The sequence below is a fragment of the Anolis carolinensis genome, unplaced genomic scaffold (assembly GCF_035594765.1).
Source record: "Anolis carolinensis isolate JA03-04 unplaced genomic scaffold, rAnoCar3.1.pri scaffold_10, whole genome shotgun sequence".
NCBI classification, from domain to species: Eukaryota; Metazoa; Chordata; class Lepidosauria; order Squamata; family Dactyloidae; genus Anolis; species Anolis carolinensis.
The window spans coordinates 20,410,082-20,435,799 of NW_026943821.1; the positions used below are offsets into that span (position 1 = coordinate 20,410,082).

The window sequence follows — 25,718 nt, forward strand, 5'->3', positions numbered from 1 at the left end:
CCCCATAGAATTGAGCCAAAGCATTTCAAGTGCATTAATTCCACACCATAGATGCACCCCAAATATTTTCCTTTCCATTGATGAGAACTTTGGTGTCCTCACATTTTTATTTTTAAAGAAGGAATTATGAACATGCAGTCACAGCAATGTGCAAATTACAAAAAGGCCACTTTTTGTTGCTGCGCATTATAGTCCCCAGCAAACACAGTAGAGTCTCACTTATCCAAGCTAAATGGGCTGGCAGAAGCTTGGATAAGCAAATATCTTGGATAATAAGGGATTAAGGAAAAGCCTATTAAACATCAAATTAGGTTATGATTTTACAAATTAAGCACCAAAACAACAAATTTGACAGAAAACATAGTTCAGTACGCAGTAATGTTATATTGTAATTACTGTATTTCCAAATACAGTACCAAAGTATGATATATTGAAAACATTGACTACAAAAATGGCTTGGATAATCCAGAAGCTTGGATAAGCGAGGCTTGGATAAGTGAGACTCTACTGTATTTTCCTTTCCATTGATGAGAACTTTGGTGTCCTCACACTTTTATTTTTAAAGAAGGAATCATGAACATGCAGTCACAGCAATGTGCAAATTACAAAGAGGCCACTTTTTGCTGCTGCGCATTACAATCCCCAGCAAATACTTTTATTTGGTTTCCAGGTTTTGAAAATTAGATTTGATGGCACATGAGACTTAATCTATATGAGTAGTTTCTGCAAAAAAAACCCCAAATCTTTCAGCACAAAACCGGATTCCTACGTTGGCATTCTTTCCTGGTACGAAAGAGTTGAAGCGACTGTGGTTGGAGAGGTTTGGGCGTGGAGATTCCTGCGTTGAAGCCTTGCCAAGGAGAGAAAACAACCGCTATGGAAACGACTAACATTCGTCAAACTCGGGCACAAAGAGGCTCAGAGCCATCTGTTTCTCCCTTTGCCATCTGTGGACCAAGACCCATGGGCTCTGGAAGGTTGGTGCTGGCCCCGCCGGCCAGAAACGTGGTGGTCTATCGCAACGGAGACCCCTTCTTCAAGGGCCGGAGGTTGGTGGTCAGCCAGCGGCGCTTCCTGACCTTCGAGGCCTTTCTGAACGAAGTGACCGGCATCATCCAGGCCCCTGCGGCCGTCCGGAGCATCTATACACCCCGTCACGGACACCGGGTCAATGGCTTGGAAGGCCTGGAAAATGGGCAGCACTACGTCGCGGGGGGCTTTGAGCGCTTCAGGAGGCTCGAGTGAGTAGACCCAAGATGGACCCACCTATTTCATGTTGGATCCTCACGTTTATCCCAGTCGCGTCTCCATTCTCTCCTGCTTTCAGTTTTAGATTGTGAATGAAACAGGCTGTATCCGCACTGTAGAATTATAGCAGCTTGACACTGCGTTCACTTCCACAGTTCAATGTTATGGAATCTTGGGATTTGTAGTTTGGTGACCTTCCTTATCAGCTCTGGGGCCACAACAAATTACACTACTTAACACAGTTTTTGTTCCTGGGTTTTCAATGTGTAATTGGTTATGTCATAAAAACATGGGAAACATTTATTAAACTGCAAAAACTTTGTTTTGGCAGGAGGGACATCCTACAGCACATTTTGCTCTAATTTTTCACAGAGTCTCAACCAATTCAACAGAGTTAGTGGCAGCCACAAAAACTAAGTTTCTAGAGCAGGGGTCCCCAAACTTTTTAAACAGGGGGCCAGTACACAATTCTTTGGACCATTGGAGGGCCGGAATATAGTTGGCCACCGAGCATAAATAATAATAACAATAATAATGATAACAGCAATAATAATAATAAAGAGGGTTGGAAGAGACCCCTTGGGCCATTGAGTCCAATCCCCTTCTGCCTTTGTGCACCGAAAACACAAGCAAAGCACCCTTGACAGATGGCCACCCATCCTCAATGTTAATAATAATAATAATAATAATAATAATAATAATAATAATAATAATAATAATAATAATGGTTGTAAGAGAAGAAGAGACCCCTTGGGTCATTTAGCCCAACCCCCTTATGCCCTTGTGCCTTGGGGGCCAGATAAATGGCTCCGATGGGCCGCATCCGGCCCCCGGGCCTTAGTTTGGGGACCCCTGTTCTAGAGGATAACTACTTTCGAAGTAAGTAACGCAGAATTAATCGGGAAATAACACTTTCAAACCAGGAAGAGAAAATTTTTCAAATTTTGTCCCAAAGTGTTGCAAGTTCCACGATTCCATAAAACGGAGATATGGAGGTTACAAGTGGTCCCAAACTGCTACAGTTCTGCAGTGTGGATGGGAGGTGTTTACTTTCTGTGAGTAAGGTGTTCTTGGAAGAGAGAGGCTGGGAATCACATTCATTCAATTCCGTGGTTTAAACTGCATTGTTGTTCTGATATAGAAAAAACATGATGTCCCATCACCAAGAAAGCACGATCTTGAGATTACAGAGTTATCACAACCTACAGTTTGGATTGGGATATAATAATAATAATAATAATAATAATAATAATAATTTTCTTATATACTGCCTCCATCTCCCCGAGGGGACTCAGGGCGGCTCACATGGGGCAAAGCCCTAAAAACAACAGTTGACATATACATAAAATAGTGCAAGTTACAACATTGAAATACATAGCAAATACACAGTTAGGATTGGGATTCAAAGTGCTACAATTGTGTCGCTGCCCACTGGGATTATGACAACACCGAGGCCATGATGTCAATTCTGCATCCTCATCACAACCATTGCAGGCTTCCCTCTGATGTTATTGTGTGTATGTGCTTGTTCATTGGTCAGCAACACTTTCAAGCAGGGAGCAGATATGTGAAGTTAGGTGACATCCTTTTGTGACCCGTTGTCTTACCCAAAATTGAACTGCAATTCCTGGTAAGTAAATAATTAAGTTCTAAAGAGGGGTGTGTGAATCCAAGGGCCCAAAGAACAAAGATCTGCAGCCAATATTATTTTTATAAATACTTTATTAATTAATGTTGAGACACTAAACACATTTACTGTGCATTACACTATATCACGATTTTTGTTCCTGGGTTATGAATGTCATTTCCTAATTGGTTCTATTAAACTGCAAAAACTTTGTTGTTGCGGGAGGGACATCCTGCAGCACATTTTGCTGTAGTTTTTCAAGGAATATCTCATAGAGTCTTAACCAATTAATTCAACATAGTTTGTGGCAGCCACAAAAGCAAAGTTTCTGGAGTATAACAAATACTTTCAAAGTAAGGACCGCACAATTAAATAGGAACAGAACATTTTTCAAATTTTGTTACATAGTGTTGTTAATTGTTATTATTGTTGTTATTTGTGAGAACAAATACGTTAACATTCTTTGAGATGAGATTTGAGTCCAAATCTAATTCTCTTCCTCCGGTCTGACTTGCTGACCCTATTTGTTTCGTTCCCTCTTTGGCAGTTATCTAAACCCTGAAATGAAGCCACTGAACAGAAAGATGACAAAAGACAGAACACAAGTGAGTTTCTAAGGAGACAAGAAAGGGAAAAAAACACCCAGATGTTGCTTTTAACCTGAGCAGCTACTCATAGAAAAGCATTGAATATTATTTTTTAGCTTTATAAAACCAGTAGTGACTTTGTCTATTAAGAAAATGAGCTATATTTATCCATTAACACGTTAGAGCCACATTTTGGCTACACTGTAGAATGGATGCAGTTTGATGCCCCTTTAATTGCCAATGCTATGGATTCCTGGGAGATGTATAGTTCCATAGCAATTTGAGCTCTGGCTGTTAAAGTGGTGTTAAACTGCATTTATTCTACAGTGTAGACACACCCTATGATATTTACCTGTAGAGCAGAAAGGCCATAGATGGATTACTAACTATACTATTTCTGATATTTTCCGCCTGTAAGGACTATCCAGGTATTTCCCAAAGGACCTCAGGTTCAGGCCAATGGAGGAGACCCACAAACTTACCCTGCATCATACAGTGAGTAATAATAATAATAATAATAATAATAATAATAATAATAATAATAATTTAATAATTAATAATAATTATAACTCAGCTGCTATCAGGACCTCAAGATTGAACTTCAAAGACTCTGGCAGAAACCAGTGCAGGTGGTCCTGGTGGTGATAGGCACATTGGGTGCCGTGCCAAAAGATCTCAGCCGGCATTTGGAAACAATAGACATTGACAAAATTACGATCTGCCAACTGCAAAAGGCCACCCTACTGGGATCTGCATGCATCATCCAAAAATACATCACACAGTCCTAGACACTTGGGAAGTGTTCGACTTGTGATTTTGTGATACAAAATCCAGCATATCTATCTTGTTTGCTGTGTCATAATAAAATAATAATAGTAATACATCATGCAGTTCTAAACGCTTGGGAAGTGTTCGACTTGTGATTTTGTGATACGAAATCCAGCATATCTATCTTGTTTGCTGTGTCATAATAAAATAATAATAATATATCACACAATCCTAAACGCTTGGGAAGTGTTCGACTTGTGATTTTGTGTTATGAAATCCAGCATATACATCTCATTTGCTGTGTCATACTCTGTCTTTGTGTCAATAATAATAATAATAACAAAACAACAACAACACTATGTAACACGATTTTTGTTCTCGGGTTATAAATGTCATTTCCTAATTGGTTCTATCATAAAAACATGGAAAAAGTTTATTAAACTGCAAAACTTTTTGTTTCTGCAGAAGGGACATCCTGCAGCACATTTTGCTCTAGTTTTTCAATTAATATCTCATAGATTTTCAACCAGTTCAGCATAGTTTTCTCTCTTCATCGAAACCTAAAGTAGCTCATAGATGACTGAGATGGTCAAATGGTTGCTAATGACCTTTTTTGACCACCTTGGTCATCCACACAACACTGCGAGGTAGGACTCAGCTGCCCTTCCCAGATTCAGACCTGCCAATGCCACCAATGGTGGCCCGCCCTTCCTTCCTTTCTTGCAGCATCTTCCGCAACGGGGACCTGCTGAGCCCCCCTTTCCGCCTGATCCTCAACAAGAGCCTCCTGCAAGACTGGGGCGCCATCCTCGAACTCCTGTCCGAAAAGGCCAACCTGCGCAGCGGAGCCGTCAGAAAGTGAGTCCCAGGAGACAGCTAAAGGCTACTCCTTACAGAGTAGCCCACAGAGTCTGCATGACAAGGCTGGTTTAAATGCCCAGGAGCAGAATGAGAGTTCAAAGCAGATTGCAGCATATTTCACCCAAATTAGCGAATGACAGCTCCTTCATCTCCTTCCTTGGGTTTTTTAATGTTTATTATTGGACTTGATAACCTTTCAAAGAGACTTTGGAAAGAATGTTGCATGGAGAAATAGTGCAATGGAATTGAATATTGCATGGAGAAATAGTGCAACGGAAGTGAGTGTTGCATGGAAAAATAGTTCAATGAAATTTAATGTTGCATTGAGAAATAGTGCAATGGAAGTGAGTGTTGTATGGAGAAATATTGCAATGGGAGTGTTGCATTGAGAAATAGTTAAACAGAATTTAGTGTTGCATGATGATGATGATGATGATGATGATGATGATAAGTGCAGGTGGTCCCGGTGGTGATCAGCACATTGGGTGCCGTGCCAAAAGATCTCAGCCAGCATTTGGAAACAAAATCACGATCTGCCAGCCTCAAAAGGCCACCCTACTGGGATCTGCACACATCATCCGAAAATAAGCACACAGTCCTAGAGACTTGGGAAGTGTTCGACTTGTGATTTTGTGATATGAAATCCAGCATCTCTATCTTGTTTGCTGTGTCATAATAAAATAATAATAATTTATTTGTTTGACCAGTCATATGACCATTTCAAAGTGCAACATAAATAAAAGCAAGGCAAAAAGGATGGGAGGACAGCAGCTGACCTTCTGTTTGCCGTCAAAAATCTTATTTTCCTGATTCTTCTTTCAGGAAATGTGCTCTTTTCTTGATAGCTTTCAGGATAAAAAGGCTTATTCTGATTATGGTGGATCTTTTTTGTCCTTGCAAGAGGACTGTCAGAAGATCATTTCTGTTGGACCTAAAATTAGATAGTAATGGATGAAAATATCTGTGTCAAAGTTCAGCATATGCTGGGCCGTCAATCAAAAAATGTTCGATATCTTTCACTATTTGTTCTCCCCAGACACAAAATTTAGTGTTGCATGGAGAAACAATATAACTGAAGTGAGTGTTGTATGGAGAAATAGTGAAATGATGGAACTTATGGTATTTTGTGTTAGAACGCAGTCTAAGTATAGTGTGTCTCTGCTCCAGAGTTATAGCATTATGATTTCACATTAATTGTCATGGATTCCTGGGATGTGTAGTTTGGTGAGGATCTCTCGGATGTTCCGTTCAATGACAGCAGTCCAGGGAATGGGCCAGAGAGGGAATTCTACAGCTTCTCCCCATACTACACATCTTCATGTTCCAAAAGCGGCCTGAAAGTGCTCCAGTGACATAGTACAGACAGGCCCTTGAGTCTGGCTCTTTCCCCAAAAAACAACGATCTTCCCCTCCTGCCCTCCAGGCTCTACAAGCTGAATGGGGAGCCGGTGCACGGCGGCAAGGAGCTGATCAGCGGGGACTACTACGTGGCCGTGGGGCTGGAGCCCTACAAGAACCTGCCGTACTTTGAGCTCCTGGTGCCCCCCAAGATGGTCCTCCAGTCCTTCCGGTAGGCGATGCAGGGCGTCAGGCCCAGCTGTGCAGAAGCATTGCTCGGGGACCCTCCCGACCAAACCCAATCCTCCCCAAACACTCCTGCGGGATCGTTTAACATTTGGGTAGCCAACCAAGGGTGCCAAAAATTCCCGTATTGACCCAAGTCTCATGCGCCATTGAATCTAATGCGCTCCTGGAACTAAATTTTTAAGAATTGCTATGAATTTTCTCTTTTTGGACTTATAGGAACTTTCCCAATAACCGACGGTGGACCCAGAATCAAGGGGTAAGTAGGCATCTTTCCTTATTCCTCCCGTTTTGATATTCAGTGGTTATAGGAACATAAGCAATAGTTTGAAATAATTATCTTGCAACTTATGTCATTGCTGGCCATTTTAAATGGCCCATTTGTGTCCTAAAGGGGTAGTTATGATATATAAGAAAAATATAATAATAATAATAATAATAATAATAATAATTATTATTATTATTATTATTATTATTATAAAATTACGATCTGCCAACTGCAAAAGGCCACCCTACTGGGATCTGCACGCATCATCCAAAAATACATCACACAGTCCTAGACACTTGGGAAGTGTTCGACTTGTGATTTTGTGATACGAAATCCAGCATATCTATCTTGTTTGCTGTGTCATAATAAAATAATAATAATAACAAAGTAATAATTATTATTATTATTATTATTATTGGGGGGCCCTGATGGCACAGTGTGTTAAAGTGCGGAGCTGCTGAACTTGCGGACCAAAAGGTCCCAGGTTCAAATTCTGGGAGCGGAATGAGCCCCCACTGTTAGCCCCAGCTTCTGCCAACCTAGCAGTTCGAAAACATGCCAATGTGAGTAGATCAATAGGTACCACTCCAGCGGGAAGGTAACGGCACTCCATGCAGCCATGCCGGCCACATGACCTTGGAGGTGTCTATGGACAACACCGGCTCTTCGCCTTAGAAATGAAGATGAGCACCAACCCCCAAAGTCGTCCACGCCTGGATTTAACGTCATGGGAAACCTTTACCTTTACCATTATTATTATTATTATTATTATTATTATTATTATTATTATTATTATTATTATATTTTATTTCTTACCCATCTCTCCTCGTGGCTCGAGGCAGGTTACAACATAGTTAAAACACACAATCATTGCAAACATTCTATAAAACACACATATTGAAACGTAATAATAATATAGTTTGGATGCACCCTAGATTGCTGACTCTCCACCCGACTATAAGCCCCAGGATCCCTTAGCATTAAGCCATGGCAGTGAAAGTGGTGTCAAACTGCATTAATTCTGCAGTGTAGATGCACCTGCAGATTGCATGTGGCTTTTTGCAGCCATGGGGCGGTTAATGGCTTGGTTGCCCACCAGTATGGTCTTTCTGTTCCCAGATTGGCAAGCTCCTTTTGCTTTCCCAAGACGGGTGCAACGACTCCGAATTCCTTGAACCACCACAGCAGGTAAAGGAAGGGGATGGACTTGAACATTTCCCTGCCTCTGCCTTTGCTTTTACCTTTTCTTATTATGTTTTTCTTAAGGTGTGTCCTTCTCTTGACCAGGACCCGCAGCCGGCCCAGTCCACCGGAGCAGAGCAAGCCGAAAAGGCCCCCATTGGCCCCACTGCAGCATCTCTAGGGCACAAACCGAGCAGGAGACACCAGGAGAAGGAGGCATCGGTTTTCCATGCCAAGGCAGCCCAGACGGAAGGAGCCAGCCAGCAGCCACGTCGGAGCATGGAGCAAGGTAGGAATTGGGGGAAAATAATAGAGGGATTTCTCAGGAATGATGGGAAACTATGTCGAGGATCACAATATATCAGTCTGAGAACCAGTGTACAACCGTAAGAGCTCATTGATGAAAAGAAATATAGTTTAAAATATTATTATATTTATTATTATTATAAAACATTGTTGTTATTATTAATATAAAGCATTACAGTAGAGTCTTACTTATCCAACACTCGCTTAACCAACATTCTGGATTATCCAACGCATTTTTGTAATCAATGTTTTCAATACATTGTGATATTTTGGTGCTAAATTCGTAAATGCAGTAATTACTACATAGCATTACTGCGTATTGAACTACTTTTTCTGTCCAATTTGTTGTATAACATGATGTTTTGGTACTTAATTTGTAAAATCATAACCTAATTTGATGTTTAATAGGCTTTTCCTTAATCCCTCCTTATTATCCAAGATATTCGCTTATCCAACATTCTGCAGGCCTGTTTACGTTGGATAAGTGAGACTCTACTGTATTATTAATAATACAAAATATTATTATTTTAAATATATATAACATCATCATTACTATTGTTGCTATTAATATAAAAACTATTATTATTATGATTTTGCTTTGTACCTCACTGTTTCTCTCCACAGAGGAGATTCAAAGCAGCTTACATGAAAAGCATTTCAATACCATTTAAATTCCAAAAATACAGTAGAGTCTCACTTATCCAACACTCGCTTATCCAACATTCTGGATTATCCAAGCCATTTTTGTAGTCAATGTTTTCAATATATCGTGATATTTTGGTGCTAAATTCATAAATACAGTAATTACAACATAACATTACTGCGTATTGAACTACTTCTTCTGTCAAATTTGTTGTATAACATGATGTTTTGGTGCTTAATTTGTAAAATCATAACCTAATTTGATGTTTAATAGGCTTTTCCTTAATCCCTCATTATCCAAGATATTCACTTATCCAAGCTTCTGCCGGCCCGTTTAGCTTGGATAAGTGAGACTCTACTGTATGCAAACATTAAAACATTATTAATAGACAAGTAATACTTATTATCATTCATAGTTATCATTATTTATTATTGTTAATAATAACAATATTCGCAATAATAATAATAATAATAATAATAATAATAATAATAATAATAATAATAATACCACATTTCTTCCCTCAGAAAGGGAAGGTTCTCTCCTTCCAAAGGAAGAAACCATGTCCAATTCAGCCTCCCCAAATTCAGCATTTTCCCCTTCCATCTCTCTCCAAATTGATCATTCCAAAGGGTCCTACATGGAAGAATATCTAGGTTAGATTTTTCCCTATTGGGAGATATGGATTTTGCCAGCTGCTGTGGTTTGTTATATGTCTTTAGGTTGCTTCTGTTGTATTTTACGGTGTTCTTATTTTATTTTAGTGCTGTTTTTTGTTTTAATGGATTGTTTGCTTTTATGTCTGTTGGACTTTCTGTCGCATATGTAAGCCGAGTCCCTTTGGGGAGATGGTGATGGGGTATTAAAATAGTATTATTATTATTCCTGGCAGAATTTGGTCAGAAGAGCTTCACCACAGTCTTCTTCTGAGGCTGAGAGAGTGTGGTTTTCATGGCCAAGCTGGGGATTTGAACTCTGGTCTTCCATCGCCCAATGCTCAAATCCCTCCACGTTTTATGCATTGATGTTTTTCCCTCTAGAAAGAAGCAGTGTCTACAAAAGGAAAGGTGCGCTGAAGGAGGTGGCCCATGCGCCAGAGGTGGGGGAGGATGAGGACACGCAGGTGGAGCTGCCCTTGGACCAGGTAAAGGGGGCTCTCCTGGGGGAGAAAGGATATGTTTTGGACAGGTTCTGGTTTAACTTTTGAGAGCAAAATCATTCTACATAGTTGTAATGAAGTACGAATTTTGGTATACAAATGTTATGTTTAATTGTGTGTTTGGGTTTTAAAAGGGTAAGTATTGCAGTTGCTGCATCTCAGCACTCAGAGGCTGGTTGCCATGGAAAAGTGGGCAGAGCCAACTGCTGGTTTGCTGAAGGATTGCAGAATTTTAAAAAGCGGGTCAGTCTGTGCCCTGATGAGGCACAGGGAAGATTGATCCTAGGTTGGAGGGATCAAGGGAGACTCAATTGGTCATTTTGAGTCAGATTAAAATAAGTTTGGTGACTTATTTAATAATCTGTGTCTTAGTAAGGAACAGAGGATCTGTGATAGCATATCACAGGGGTGACTGTGGTATAAAAGTGGCAGAGGAATAGGGTTTAACTACCTTACATTAAAAGAAGTAATACTTTAGAGAGTTGATTCATCTTATTCTGGAATTGTAACTGTTAATAAGAGTTACATAAGAACCAATATTGTAACCACTAAGCTCTGTGCCTGAATAAACTTGTTCTTGTTTTTCCAACATTGAAGTCTCTGTCATATATATTCTGAACCAAGTACGCTACCATCTGGAGTGAGTGGGAAGAAGAAAGAAGTAAAAGGGCTCCTCTCCTTGAATTTTTGGTGGTTGCATCTTTCCAAATTGGTGGCAGTTGTTTTTAGTTATTAGGCCCCTTTACAATTTGGTGACAGTAATAATTAAGCACCTTCACAATAGTGTAATCTTGTTAAAATCTGGATTCAGAAACTGGATTATAGACGGGTCCTGAATGAGACTGGTCCCTCGTAGATACTGTAAATATGTTTCAAGCATGTATTCATGGGAGTTATGCTTTTATTTGCTGTTGGAAGCCTTCTCTATGGCACTAGTACCATAGAGTACTAGTGCCGTACCAAATTACAACTTCCAGGATTCCATAGCATTGAGCCATGACAGTTATTCTGCAGTGTAGATGTGCCCAAAGTGGTGTCAAACTGCATTCATCCTACAGTGTAGATGCACCCGTGCTCCCAGTAAACATGCCAGCATTTCAAGGATTTGCTGTTCATCAACGAGATGTTTCTCCACTTTGCAATTTCCCTGCTGCAATTGTCTCCTTTTTTTCTCCCTAGAAAGATGCAGAGACTGTGGAAGAGGAGGTTATCCCCAAGACCAAGCCTTTGCCACGCAAAAAAGTTAGCAGTCAATTTTAAACTCTCGTCTTGTAACCACTACATTTTAATCTTTGCTCTGTGTATTTTAACATACCATATATACTCAAGTATAAGCCGACCCGAATATAAGCCGAGGCACCTAATTTTACTACCAAAAAACTGGGAAAACATTGACTCCAGTATAAGCCGAGGGTGGTAAATTTCAGAAATAAAAATAGATACCAATAAAATTACATTAATTGAGGCATCAGTAGGTTAAATGTTTTTGAATATTTACAAAAAGCTCAAATTTAAGATAAGACTGTCCAACTCTGATCAAATCATTTTTCCCATCTTCTTCAATGTAAATATGCTTATGTAGTCTTTTAATAATAATAGAGTAAAATAATACATGTAATAATAATATTAATAAATACAGGAAAATAATACATGTAATAATAACTAGAGTAAAATAATAAATGCAATAATAATAATAATAAGATCAGAGTGAAATAATAAATGTATTAATAATAAAAATAGAGTAAAATAAATGTAATAGTAGCAACAATAATAGAGAAAAACAATAAATGTAATAATACCAATAATAATAGAGAAAAATAATAAATGTACCATATATTCTCGAGTATAAGCTGACCCAAATATAAGCCAACCAAGACCCTCACCCGAGTATAAGCCAAGGGGGGCTTTTTCAGTCTTAAAAAAAGGGCTGAAAAACTAGGCTTATACTCGAATATATACAGTATGTAATTTGTAGAAATAATAATAATAATAATAAAAAAACTTTATTTATACCCCGCCACCATCTCCCCAGCGGGGACTCGGGGCGGCTAACATGGGGCCATGCGCAGAGCAATACAATATAATAAAATATAAAAACAGCATATCATAGCATAATTAAAAGTAATACAATAGATAATAATAAACATCACATCAAGGAATCAAAAAACAGTAAAACAAGAGCAGGCTGCATGAACACAAAGATAAAAGAAATACATTTTCATATGTGTATTTTGTATAACAGTTACGTGTTTGTAGCGATGCCTCAAGCCACAAGATGAGGCAGGTAAGAAATAACATTATTATTATTATTGTTAGCACTTATGGAAGTATTTTTATTGCATGCATCTTGCATAACAGAAGCAACCAATGCATTCCAGCTTTAAAAAGAGTGGGGTTTATTTGCTTTGGCACATATTAGGTTTTTATGGGAGCAAAGCTTGTTCTGCAACAATGAAACAAGCTTCTTTTATTTCTGTATCCTTTTTCACCTTTGTAAACGTTTCTTCCAGTGTTCTCGTCTTTTGTACATCTTTTATTTTCTCCCAACTCTTTCTGTGATAAACAGGTCGAGCCCACCGACAAAGTGCAGGCGGTTCATCCTATTCGGCGCTCGGCCGGAGACCCAGGACAGGAAGTGACCCAAAAGTACCATTTCCTTCCAACTTGGGGAAAGGCGGCTGCGTCGGAGAAATGACCCTAACATCAGAGGCCCATTTTTGATTCCCCTGTGAGTGAGGTTTGGGGCGGTCTTTGCTCTCGCCCTCTCTCATGGAAATCCGTAAAATAAATGTGTAAAACCATCACGTTCTTTCCTTTAAAAGAGTCATAGAAGTGGAGACTGACAGGAACCAAAAGCCCAGGATCACTGGTTTTGCAAGAGGATGGAAGCTTGGCTATTTGCTGCTGTAATGTTTGGAAGTGAAGAAAATATTGTAGTGGTTGAATGGGAATATGGGTACGAATTGTGACCTTTTAGTAGCCATAGTGGCACCAACCAGGGGGCTGCATCAAGGGAAATCTAAATGGGAAACCTTTAACAGTACTTTGGTGCCATTCACAGTTCATTGACTGCACTATAAGAAGTTTTTTTAAAACTTTACCAAAAGCAGAGGAATCTGTGCATCTAGACTCTGACTGGCAGACACAAAGTTGTTGTTGTTGTTGTTGTGTGACTTCAACTGTGATCCTGAGATGAACCGATTGGGGCCTTTCTTGGCACGGTTTGATCAGGAGATATTTGCCATTGCCTTCCCTTGAGGCTCATCTACTCTTGAGTCCAAAGAGCCTCATCAGAGCTGCTTCTCAGGCCCAGACCCAGCGATGCAGAGAGCGACTCCAGAGACAGTTAGCAGCATTCCCAAGGCAGCTCCTAAGGGAGAAACACACCCAGTCAAGAAATACATGCGGACAGTGTTTGCTATTGTTATTAATGTCTACAATACATTTATTCAAGGAGGGAAAGAAGACATGGTGTTCTTTTCCAAGCAAAGACAGAAAGGGACAGCAAGTGAGGAGACATTTCCTGAACAGGGACATAGCAAAATAACATCTCTGGGGTGTTCACCCTTCCCTGTGCTATCCAAAGTTAAAGGATAGACACATTTACAAAATTTGCCTGTTCCAATTTACAAATTTAACTTAAGAACAAACCTACAGAACCAATCTTGTTTGTAACTTGGGGGCTGCCTGTATATGGAAACAGAGGCATGACTGGAGGTGGCAGAGAGCAGAATCTGGCTGGGGCATTACACTCATATAATAAGGCTTGAATAAATGAGTTTGCACAAACACACTCCCCAATGTAATAACACTGGCCAACATACATTTTGATGCCTCAAATGTGAGCCCTGTTTCTGAGTATATTTGACAACTTCCGATTCTGAAAACGGCACCAGTTTACCCCATCAGTTTTGGAGGAGACAGAACATATGCCATCTCGTACCACACTTCACTCTGCTCACCCATAAGAAATAACTATATTCCAGAAATGAGAGATGATGCAGTCTATCCAATGCACTTTTCTGAACTGGCGCCCCAACAAACCCCAGGAACAGGCCTAAAACACCAAGACAAACATTTTTATTGTTGGGCTGTGGAATCATTCAGTTCTTTCTCTCCTTTTTGGCGTAGTGAATGGGGAGCAATTCAGCCATGGTTCTCCTGCTAGGTTCAAGGCCTTGGGGCCCACTGTGTAACTGCAATGTTGGAGTATATTTACATTAGGATTTAAAAGGGATCCTTAAGGGTTTTGTACCCAATCAGGAGCTGAAAGACTTACTTGGGCCGCCAATCTCTTCTCCAAGTACCTTCCCTGTTGCTAAAGTGAAGACTAGAGCCAAAGAGTTGCAAAGAGGCACCGCCAAGGTAAGGTCTGGAAGGAAAAGAGGAGTTAGTTCAGTTGTTTTGTTTGCTAGACTAAGCAACACTATTTCAGATTCTCTCCAAAGGAACAATGTATCCCAAGGGATGGAAATACCTCCAGACTAACCTAAAGCAAGGAAACAAATATCAGGAAAGAGTTGTTTGTTTAATTTGACAAACTTAAATAAAAATAATACTTTCAGATTCTCTCTAAGGAAACAATGTATTGCAAGGAATGGAAACACTCCCAGAATGACTTAAGTCAGAGAACCGGCAAATGTCTGTGTAAATATCAATATCAGTAACCTAGAAAGTTTGTGCGAGTCATTTGCATTTGTATAAATAGTGCTTTGAAGTGTTAGAAAGGGCTTTGCATATTGACTTATGAATGTATAGTCATCCTAGGAGTTGAGAACTAAATATCCTGATAACAAGAGCATAATCCTTGCCTAATAACATCAGGTAAAATAAAAAGCAGGGTGAGATTTGAACTGCTTTATAGTTCAATCTCTTAAGTGACTATACCACCCTACTTTGCTTTGATGAATCTAAAACATCCAACTTGAATATTATCATGCTTCAAATGACAATATTCCTGCTAAAAGCTGTGTATTTGTCCCTCTGCCCATGTGGCTGTACAAACTGAATCCATCTGTAGTGGATTTTCTGGATGTGATGTGTCAATTCTGAATCTTCAGTCTCCGGACCTCAAATCCCACCTGTATTCTCTGAAAGCAGGGATTATATGGACGAACCTGTGGATGCTAAAGTCAGATAGTAGACCAAGGAACCACACTGGTTGAGAACAAATGGCACCACAACCTGAAAGAAGAAGAAGAAATGGCAGTATTGATGCCAAAATCAGCTGGCTGTCTAAGGAATGGAGTGGATCCTTCATCTGGCACACCATGCTACCTTGACAGCCAGAAGAAACGTAGACCAGGTTCAGAAGCAAAGACAGAGGTTTAATTTACTTTCAGATCTGAAAGGATGTCTGATACAGAGTCTCTGTTCTAAAGGCATCGGACATAACCATGTATTTTCTCTCCTTTGACAGCCATTCAAAAGACCCAATCCCTCCCCTGATTGCCTCAGAAATGGTCCTAATTTGTTGTTCTTATATTGACTATTGGTCAATAACTGACTCAGTGGATCCTCTATTTTAACTGGAATACAATTCAAGCCAGCATCTTCAAATGCAATACAGTAGAGTCTCACTTATCCAACACTAGCTTATCCAACGTTCTGGATTATCCAACGCATTTTGGTAGTCAATGTTTTCAATACATCGTGATATTTTGGTGCTAAATTCGTAAATACAGTAATTACTACGTAGCATTACTGTGTATTGAACTACTTTTTCTGTCAAATTTGTTGTACAACATGATGTTTTGGTGCTTAATTTGTAAAATCATAACCTAATTTGATGTTTAATAGGCTTTTCCTTAATCTCTCCTTATTATCCAACATATTCGCTTATCCAACGTTCTGCCGGCCCGTTTATGTTGGATAAGCGAGACTCTACTGTAATTGTAAAACATGTACAATGCTTACTGTTCTGTTTCTTATCTGTAGAACCATATATTCTATAACAACATGCAGATATTCTTTTTTTGTCTTGTCAGCAATGAAAAGTTGGGCTAGATGCATTGCTGATATTGCAGTGAACCGCTATGGGAATGCTCTTAATGGACTGAATTTTATCTAATCTCAATTTTAATATCAGTGGCAAAGTGTGTTAAAGTGCTGAGCTGCTGAACTTGCAGACCGAAAGGTCGCAGGTTCAAATCCCGGGAGTGGAGTGAGCGCCCGCTATTAGCTCCAGCTTCTGCCACCCTAGCAGTTCGAAAACATGCCAATGTGAGTAGATCAATAGGTACTGCTCCGGCGGGAAGGTAACGGCACTCCATGCAGTCATGCTGGCCACATGACCTTGGAGGTGTCTATGGACAAAACCGACTCTTCGGCTTAGAAATTGAGATGAGCACCAACCCCCAGAGTCGGACATGACTGGACTTAACGTCAGGGGAAACTTTTACCTTTACTTTACTGTATTTTAATAGTATTATATTCTAATGTTATTAAATTGTAATAGGTGAAACCTGTATGCCAATTGTTTTATGAAGTACTTTGGTAAGTTTTTGGATTGCTGTGCTTGTATATTGTATTTGTTTGTATGCAAATACCCTATGGTTAGACATTAACAAACAGAACAGAATATTACCCCATGTAACATAAAACCCCAGAGGTCTTAGAAGTATACTTTGTAGGGTAGAATTGTGTGCTTTAGTTACTAGGAATTAGACAGTAATGATTGTTTTAGTTATTATATTATTAATAGACGGAAGTACTAACTACCCTGTAATTGAGGCAAAGGAACTTCATTTCTGCCAGGAGCTGCAGGCTCCGTCTCTCCTTCTTCACTTGCTCCAGACCTTCTGTTCCCTTTTTCAGAAATGGATTGGTTCCTCCCCAAAGAAGGGCCACCAAGAGACAGGCACCCAGTTCACCTGCAAGAAAAGAACCTTCTAATAGTCATAGTACCATTTGAAAGGATTTTTCAAACCAGCATCTAAGAAACCCCTCTTCCTCTTGGAGAGAGGTGCCAAGAAAAGGTTTCTGCCAATCTGCTCCTTGACTCCCAAGGATTTGCAATTAATAATCGGGTCGAGAGCGATCATCTTCCTCTGTCACTTCTATTTAATTTCGAAATATCACCTCCAACATTATTCTTTTGAAATTCTCAAAATCTAAATGGAATCCATGTTGGGGCCTTTGGGATTTCTTCCAACTCTAGGATTCTATATATTAAGCAGAGTCTAGATGGCCATCTGTAAGGAGTGCTTAGATGGTGCCTTCCAGCTTAATGGCAGAAGGGGGTTGGACTAGATAACCTTGGGGTCTCTTCCAATTCTAAGATTCTATAATAATAATAATAATAATAATAATAATAATAATAATAATAATAATAATAATAGCATTATAATAATAAGCAGAGGCTGGATGGATATCTGCCAGGAGGGCTTGGATTGTGCCTTCCTGAACACTGGTAGGAGGGGACTGAACTGGATGGCCTTTGGGGTCCCTTCTAACTCTAGGATTCTATTATTATTATTATTATTATTATTGACACAAAGACATTGTATGACACAGCAAACAAGATAGATATGCTGGATGATGATGATGATTATATTAAGCAGAGGCTGGATGTCCCTTGGGGTCCCTTCCTTCCAACTCTAGGGTTCTATGCGCCCTGTTTTTCCATGAGTCTGCTTATGTCCATGGGCTCGGATGGCCATCTGTCAGGAAGGCTTTGATTGTGCTGGGTTCCAGAAGCATTCTCTCCCGACATTTTGCCCACATCTATGGCAGGCATCCTCAGAGGTTGTGAAGTCTCTTGAAAGCTATGCAAGTGGGGCTGATATATCTGTGGAAGGTCCAGGGTGGGAGAATGAACTCTTGTCTGTTGGGGCAAGTGTGAATGTTGCAGCTGGACACCTTGGTTAGCACTGAATAGCCTTGCAGCTTCAAAGCCTGGCTGCTTCCTGCCTGGCAGAAAGAGGTTGGACTGGGTAGCCTCTGGGAATCCCTTCCAGCTGTAGGACGCACTGATTCTACATAGGCCGAAGGTGGCAATGGACACACACAGTTTCCAACCTTTCTGCCAATGATGGGACTCATATTTATACATTATTATTATTATTATATAATTATTTCCTTTTGTATCTCACCTTTCTGCCAATGATGGGACTCATATTTATACATTATTATTATTATTATTATTATTATTATTATTATTATTATTATTATTATATAATTATTTCCTTTTGTATCTCACCTTTCTGCCAATGATGGGACTCATATTTATACATTATTATTATTATTATTATTATTATAGAATTATTTCCTTTTGTATCTCACTTTTCTGCCAATGATGGGACTCATATTTATACATTATTATTATTATTGTCGTCATTATAAAAAGATAAGGCATTGGATGCCCCCACCCCTCCTTTTTCTCTCACCCAACGAAGCCATGGCGACCGGTCATAGAATATGAGGGCTAGACTGACGCATCAAGTCCAACTTCCGGTATGGTGCGGCTCCTGCTTGACTTGGTTGACTGGAAGTCAACCAAAACAGTGTGACGCTCTCTCACTTTTTGCATCTCTATAGACACCTCGCCCCGGCTTTCCGTTTCCGGTCTGATGCCGGAAGTGGCTCATGAGGCCTCTTCTGCGCCGCCCGGCCTTCTTTTGCCGCCGCCATGGTGAGTCCCTCTCCGCCTGAAGACGTCCCTGAGTCGGTTTGGTGGCCAAATCCAGCCGGGTCTGGGCCTGGGCCTCTCCGTTGATGGCTTTGGAGCCTGGCCTGTTCCTGCTGTCCTTTTGGCTGCAGGCGAAAAGCCTTTGTATTCAGGCAGGCTGTTGAAACGAAGTTTTGAGGCACAGGCCTTGGATTTGTCAATGTTTTGGAGCAGTTTGTGCCTTCCTCACTCTAATAAGGTTTTAACTCGGGCATAGGCAAACTTGGGCCCTCTCTCCAGGTGTTTTGGACTAACTCACACCATTCCTCACAGCCTCAGGCCCCTTCCTTTTCCCCCTCAGCCGCTTAAGCTTAAGTTTGCCCATGCCTGGTATAGAATATATAATTGTTTCAATTTGTTTGTCCACATCCAGTCCATTACGAATGACCGGCACTGGTTTAGGATCAGGACAGCTTCCTTGTCCATTAAAGAGGGGTTTAGGGATGGCTTTTTAAAATATAGACCCCACAACAATCAAAATAATAATTGGAATACAGTGTTCCCTCACTTATCGCAAGGTTCCAGGACCACCCACAATAAGTGAAAATCCGTGAAGTAGGGACACTATATTTATTTTCATATTTATACATCATTTTAGTAGTTATACACTATTTTAAGTCTTTATCAACCAACTGTGTGTTGATAAATTGCCGCCTCCTCCTCCTGTTGCCGCTTGGGCTTCTTTTTTCTCCCTTTGGCTTCTCCTTCCTCCCTTCCTTAGGCTGTAAATTGTAATTTTTATGATTTATAATAGTCTTTTAGAGTTTATTGAAACACTGCGAAACAGCAAATCTGCGGAAAGTGAACCACGAAGTAGTGAGGGAACACTGTAATAAGAAGAAGAATAGGAATGAGGTACTGTTCCATTATCTGAGAGGAATAATAATGATTATAGTAATAGTAATATATGAATAGGAATAATAATAAGAAGAAGAATAGGAATAATAATGGTAATAGGAATACTATTAATAATAGTAATAAGAATGGGAATATTAATGCTAATTGGAATGCTAATAGGAGCCTTCAGTGGCTCAGTGCGTTAAAGCACTGAGTTGCTGAACTTGCAGACTGAAAGGTCCCAGGTTCAAATCCAGGGAGCGGAGTGAGCGCCTGCTGTTAGCTCCAGCTTCTGCCAACCTAGCAGTTCGAAAACATGCAAATGTGAGTAGGTCAATAGGTACCGCTCCGGCGGGAAGGTAACAGCATTCCATGCAGTCATGCCAGTGGCCACATGACCTTGGAGGTGTCTATGGACAATGCCGGCTCTTCGGCTTAGAAATGGAGATGAGCACCAACCCACAGAGTCGGACACGACTGGACTTAACGTCAGGGGAAACCTTTAACTTTACCTTTAGGAATAACAGGAAAAAGAACTAGAGTACGAATAGGAATAATAATGATAATAAGAATAGTAGGAATACTACTAATAAAAGGAATAATACGAATATGAATAAAAATAAAAAATAGGTATAAATTTACAACTGTTTGTGTTTCTTTCCATGTATCTTATAGAATATTTAATTTATATGATACATGTTATCATGTTGTCGCTTGGTGTGCTATGTTTTATAAGAAATGTGCTGCTATTTATACCTTCTAAAAGCATTAAAAATAGATACAGCTTCACAGATTCAAAAAATAAAAACAGAGATAGAAATGAAAGCTCTACAAGGCAATATAGTTCAAAGACTTGTTAAAGCACATTGTTCTTTTCTTCCCACAGAAACCTATCCTCTTGCAGGGCCATGAGCGGTCGATTACCCAGATCAAATATAACAGGGAAGGAGATCTGCTTTTCACAGTCGCCAAAGATCCGGTAATGATTTTCTGGATCCTCCCCAACTTCTATATAAAGGAATTGAAAATCACTAATGTTATGATGTTCTGTTCCTCTCCTGGATGTGCTTCATTATGTTTTAATGACGCAGCCCAATCTATGAATTCTTCTTCTCCCAGATTGTTAACGTTTGGTACTCTGTCAACGGCGAGAGGCTTGGCACATACAATGGGCACACAGGAGCCGTCTGGTGCGTCGATGCTGACTGTATCCTTTGTCTTTAGGAAGCAAGCATGCTATTAAGACACAGATTTTCATTAATAAGACTGAGACAACTCTCAAGGTTCAGAGACTCAGCATCTGGAGAGACTAGTTCAGTAACGGGCCCAACATTCATTTTTATTGCAGATCTTGCTTTGGATTAACTTTTATGGATTCTGATAAGTAATTGTGGGGCATAAAAAACTCTACAGGCCATAAGACTTGCATCAGATGGACTGATAAATCCATGAGTGAGAATATACAAGTGAATTGAGATGCAGTGGGTTATACAAACCGGTTAATTGGAAGAATTAACATCGTACCATCTTTTGGATGCGTTGTCTAGATATTGATCTCTTGCAGTAGCTCATACTTTCTTCTGTACTGATATAATGCGATGGGAGTTCCTTGACTGCTCCTTCAGGGGACACAAGGCATGTACTGACCGGCTCTGCGGACAACTCCTGTCGGCTCTGGGATTGTGAGACAGGTACAACTCAGAAACAAAGGCCTTTGGGAAAGTGGGCTAGAGGCAATGGGAACATGGTAAATATTGGGACAGGATAGATAGAGTCAAAAGCCTGTCCCAGGAAAAGCAGAATTTGGAGCATCTGTGGAAGTAGAGCCATACTTACAAATCTCTTATTTTAATGGATGTCCTTAGTATAGTTCGGAAAGCCTTGTCCTTTATGTATCTGGCAGTGCTCCCTGATTCAATAGAATGTCCTCTCTTTGGCCTGTGTGCGGCCTTCAACCTTCTTCCCCTTCTTTGTTTTATCACTGTGTGCAGTGAGAAGGATTTTTATTTATTTATTTATTTTTATTTATTTTTCAAACTTATATGCCGCCACTCCCCTAGGGCTCAGAGCGGCTTACAAGAACCAGCTAAACTTTAGCTTTAACTTTTCTGAGTTAAACTTAGAAACCTATTTTGTAGCAGATCCCATTTAACTTTTCGGGATTTCTCCTCAGTTTAATGTGAACATCAACCGAGTTTTAGGGCTAGGGGCAGTTTTCCAGTGATGAAAAAGGGCAGATCACAGGATCTTCATTCCATAGGAGAGGCTTGAAATGCTAAATAGAGCTTTTTCTTTGAGCTAGCCCTGTGTTCTGATGTTGTGTGTTGTATCCCTTGCCTAGGGAAGCAACTAGCTCTGGTGAAGACCAGCTCTGCTGTGCGAACATGCGGCTTTGACTTCGGAGGAAACATCATCATGTTTTCCACTGATAAGCAGATGGGGTACCAGTGTTCTGTGAGCTTCTACGATCTCCGGGACTCCAGCCAGATTGGTGAGGCTTCTGAACAGAGGGGCCTGAATTGAGACAGGCCGCTGCCTCTCACCACAGCGGATGCCATTTAATTTTACCTCTTTGCCCATAGAGGACAATGAACCATACATGAAAATCCCTTGCAACGAGTCCAAAATCACCAGCGCTGTCTGGGGGCCTCTTGGGGAGTTCATCATTGCGGGGCATGAGAACGGGGAGCTGAACCAGTACAGTGCGAAGGTGAGTGCAGATTGATAGGTGGTCCTTGTGTCCTGCTGAAAGAGCAAATTGCTGCTGCCACCTAATCAGAGCAGCATCCCTATCTTGCTTTCTTTCATTCCCCTTAAGAAGTGCCACAAGAAGTCAGAAACGACTTTTGAGAGTACACAGCAACCAAAGTTATAAGTGCTGTTGCACTTGGCAATGAAGGGACTACCTTTCCCTCTCCTGGGGTCTGGCGGTACCTTCTTTGTTCACCTCTCTCTTCTTTCCTAGTCAGGGGAGGTCCTCATGAATGCCAAGGAGCACACCAAGCAAATCAATGACATCCAGACCTCCCGCGACATGACCATGTTCATCACCGCTTCCAAGGACAACACGGCCAGGGTATGTCCTATCTCTCAAAGTGCGGGTATTTTCTCCCGTGCCCTCCTATGCGACAGAAGTACAGCCCAACAGGGTTGTTGTGTGAGAGAGATCATATTTGTCTCAGGTATGTTCCCAAAGCCCAAGTAATACACGAGGAGGAACCGTGGGAGGCCTTCTATGTTCTTGGCTTGTGTTTTTTATTGGAGGGAGATTTTTATTGGGTTCGTGGGTGGTGAGACGGCAAAGGGATTTGAGTGTCAGGGTGGGATGAGCAAAGGTGCCTTTGGGTCAGTACAAGATTCCCATTCAGAAATCCCACAGCAGGATATTTTTCCTGTTTTTTACTCCTTTTTTGTTTAAAAAACATTTCTGTGCCAAGAGATGATATACCCCATAGGAATCCCTGAGTACATCACTTAGCTGGCTTTTTGTGGCCGTAATCGAGGTAGCACACAGAAATATATTTCCTTTTAAACAAGCCATACAGGTTTATTTTAATTATTGTTATTATGACACCTTTGGGGACAAAGTCCTGAAGGGCAGGCTAACAATAAAATATGTAGACTAGTTTAGGGCCTTCAGTTTGTGTTTATGCTGAGCATCTGCTTCTTCCCACTGCAGTTGTTTGATTCCACGAATCTTGATCACTTGAAGACATTCCGGACGGAGCGGCCAGTGAACTCGGCAGCCCTCTCTCCCATCTTCGATCATGTATGTTAGCAGACGAGGTGGAGTGTCCCCTTTAACACCCTCCAAAATGTCCTCCAGGGCTAGAGCTACCTTGTCTTTCAGTGGTCTGGAAGGAAATCTTTGTTAAATAACACGTTGTTATCTAAAAGATGCTTTTTGTAAACAGAGTTGGCTTGGTTAGTACTTGTATGAGAAAGCACCGGGAGGAAATAGCACAGATATCAAGGCAGATTTTGGAAAGAATCCTGCCTGGAATCCCTTGAGCGCCATTGCTGTCTGTGAGACGTGATGATATTGGTCTATATCTAGTGCATGACCTCTCTTTGTCATCCCCAGTGGGCTGCAAAAATGCATTTAGTGCGCCAAAGCTAAGACAGAGTGAGTCAAAAAAGAAGAATAGCCAAGACTCAGGGCAGCATTTCTAAAGAGTTTGGAGAGGCCTAGATGGGGCAGGATTTAGAGCAGATATTCTCAGCCTGTGGGTCCCCTGGTGTTTTGGCCTACAACTCGAGAAACCCCAGCTAATATACAAGTTGAATTGCCTTCAACTCCCAGAAATCCGAATAGCTGGGGACCCACAGGTTGAGAACCACTGATTTGGAGTATATGTCCAAATAATTAAGGTAAAGATAAAGGTTTCCCCTTATGTTAAGTCCAGTCATGTCCAACTCTGGGGATTGGTGCTCATCTCCATTTCTAAACCGAAGAGCCGGCGTTGTCTGTAGACACCTCCAAGGTCATGTGGCTGGCATGACTGCATGGAGTGCCGTTACCTTCCCACCAAAGCAGTACCTATTGATCTACTCACATTTGCATGTTTTTGAACTGCTAGGTTGGCAGAAGTTCAAATTAGTCTCAACTAATTATTAGCCTCAAATCTGTGAGAACCCTGATTCCAAATATCCAGTGTGTGTACTCTATTCAGAACTAAATTGGATTTAGGCCAATTTCTGCATTGCGGAGGAATGCAGTGGGCCTTGAGAAGGGAGAACATGGGCTTGTTTTCCACGAAGGAAGCAAGGACAGTTGGACCTTGTATAGCTGCCTTGAGCATCTCATCCATCTGTCAACCCATAACAGAGGAGTGACATGTATTCTTCTGTTTTGCTTTTTTTTAAAATCAGGTGGTGTTGGGCGGTGGACAGGAAGCCATGGATGTGACAACCACTTCCACAAGGATTGGGAAGTTTGAGGCCAGGTGAGCAAAGGTGGCCTTATTTCTTAAAGAGGGTGATGATGTTCCCTGCTGACGTTCCCTGTTGATGTTCCCTTAGATATGTGCTCTGTTCATCATTTTCCTTTCCCTGTTTGGTTCAGGTTTTTCCATTTGGGCGTCGAGGAGGAGTTTGGAAGAGTCAAGGGGCACTTTGGGCCCATTAACAGCGTTGCCTTCCACCCTGATGGAAAGAGGTGAGGGTCTCCATCCCATTAACTCTCCTTCTGGTTTGCCATGTGGCATTCGTTTTCTGGGGTTGGGAACCGCCTTGAACCCTGCAAGGTTTAACTCCCCTTCTTTCGTGTTATTTTCCAGCTATAGCAGCGGTGGTGAAGATGGTTACGTCCGTATCCATTATTTTGACCCTCAATACTTTGAGTTTGAGTTTGAGGCTTGAACCAGCTCCTTCCTCTTTCTACTGTTGCCTTTGGATCTTTGCAGTCCCAGCAAGACCTGACTGTTCCATTAGAGAGGCTTAATGAAGAGGCCTAAATGGAGGCAGGTACATTGTGGCTGCTTCTTTGAGCTCAAGCAACATTGAGATGCCCAGTTTCTTAACCTCACTCTTGAATAGCAGCTGCCTGCCCAATTAGGCGTATTTATAAAAGTTCCATAGATGGAAGCAATAAATTCTCAGTCATGTCTACAACGGTGGGAATGTGTCTGAAAAGTGTTTTGATCCTGATTTTCTTGAAATGTGTAGCATAAGAGCGAGTCAGGTCTCAGTTTTTTAATATTTGGCAATCTTCCGAGGGCTGCGTTTTACTTTCTTATTGAAGTCTGTGGCCCTTTACGGCAAACATTGAACCTCAGACATGAAACATGCCATTGGAAGTCACTTCAATCCCTGGCATCTTGGCTTTCCAGCAAGATTCGGGGGAACTGGCAATATGGTTGATTCAGCCAGTCACCATTCTCTGAAAACAGCATTTCTGATGCCTTGAATTTGGAAAGAAAAATTGTACTTTACTCTGAAGTTTGTTTTTCAGCAATACTTTGGAGAGAACAGTAAGCCCAAT

The 25,718-nt window shown here is 40.8% G+C and overlaps 3 protein-coding genes across 5 annotated transcripts; 2 read left to right on the forward strand and 1 right to left on the reverse strand.

Moving 5' to 3' along the window:
• The first annotated feature begins 635 nt into the window (after positions 1-635).
• Positions 636-13,031, forward strand: dcdc2b (doublecortin domain containing 2B). Of its 3 annotated transcripts, none has more exons than XM_062962524.1 (11): positions 641-1,241; positions 3,423-3,480; positions 3,881-3,957; positions 4,957-5,088; positions 6,515-6,661; positions 6,895-6,934; positions 8,063-8,131; positions 8,210-8,414; positions 10,112-10,215; positions 11,410-11,472; positions 12,797-13,031. In XM_062962524.1, exons 1-11 carry the CDS (start codon positions 877-879, stop codon positions 12,923-12,925), a joined length of 1,389 nt encoding a protein of 462 aa, XP_062818594.1. In that variant the 5' UTR covers positions 641-876; the 3' UTR covers positions 12,926-13,031. The 3 variants fall into 3 exon arrangements, with proteins under 3 accessions (XP_062818595.1, XP_062818594.1, XP_008120700.1); XM_008122493.3 differs by having other exon boundaries at positions 651-1,241; positions 8,231-8,414; XM_062962525.1 differs by lacking the exons at positions 3,423-3,480; positions 3,881-3,957 and having other exon boundaries at positions 636-1,241.
• tmem234 (transmembrane protein 234) lies at positions 11,493-18,768 on the reverse strand. Its single transcript, XM_003228722.4, has 5 exons — positions 18,618-18,768; positions 16,951-17,102; positions 15,348-15,414; positions 14,510-14,602; positions 11,493-13,600 (listed from the first exon to the last, which is right to left on the reverse strand). Exons 1-5 carry the CDS (start codon positions 18,628-18,630, stop codon positions 13,521-13,523), a joined length of 405 nt encoding a protein of 134 aa, XP_003228770.1. The 5' UTR covers positions 18,631-18,768; the 3' UTR covers positions 11,493-13,520.
• On the forward strand, positions 18,710-25,348 carry eif3i (eukaryotic translation initiation factor 3 subunit I). The gene is made up of 11 exons (XM_003228710.4): positions 18,710-18,862; positions 20,622-20,714; positions 20,855-20,942; positions 21,361-21,426; positions 22,077-22,226; positions 22,318-22,445; positions 22,701-22,811; positions 23,415-23,504; positions 24,608-24,681; positions 24,801-24,893; positions 25,015-25,348. The coding sequence occupies exons 1-11, from the start codon at positions 18,860-18,862 to the stop codon at positions 25,094-25,096; spliced, it is 978 nt and encodes a 325-aa protein (XP_003228758.1). The 5' UTR covers positions 18,710-18,859; the 3' UTR covers positions 25,097-25,348.
• Positions 25,349-25,718: the final 370 nt, after the last annotated feature.

Bases quoted from the DNA above. Each gene is read 5' to 3' on its own strand.
- tmem234 (XM_003228722.4), bottom strand. The intron at 15,415-16,950 runs GTAGTTAGTACT...TTCTTCTTTCAG, and splicing joins TCCTTTGCCTCAATTACAGG to GTTGTGGTGCCATTTGTTCT. The intron at 14,603-15,347 runs GTTCGTCCATAT...TTTTCCTTCCAG, and splicing joins TCTGACTTTAGCATCCACAG to ACCTTACCTTGGCGGTGCCT.
- eif3i (XM_003228710.4), top strand. The intron at 23,505-24,607 runs GTATGTTAGCAG...TTTTAAAATCAG, and splicing joins TCTCTCCCATCTTCGATCAT to GTGGTGTTGGGCGGTGGACA. The intron at 24,894-25,014 runs GTGAGGGTCTCC...GTTATTTTCCAG, and splicing joins TTCCACCCTGATGGAAAGAG to CTATAGCAGCGGTGGTGAAG.
- dcdc2b (XM_062962524.1), top strand. From the start codon at position 877: ATGGAAACGACTAACATTCGTCAAACTCGGGCACAAAGAGGCTCAGAG. The intron at 8,132-8,209 runs GTAAAGGAAGGG...GTTTTTCTTAAG, and splicing joins TCCTTGAACCACCACAGCAG to GTGTGTCCTTCTCTTGACCA. The intron at 8,415-10,111 runs GTAGGAATTGGG...TTTTCCCTCTAG, and splicing joins ACGTCGGAGCATGGAGCAAG to AAAGAAGCAGTGTCTACAAA.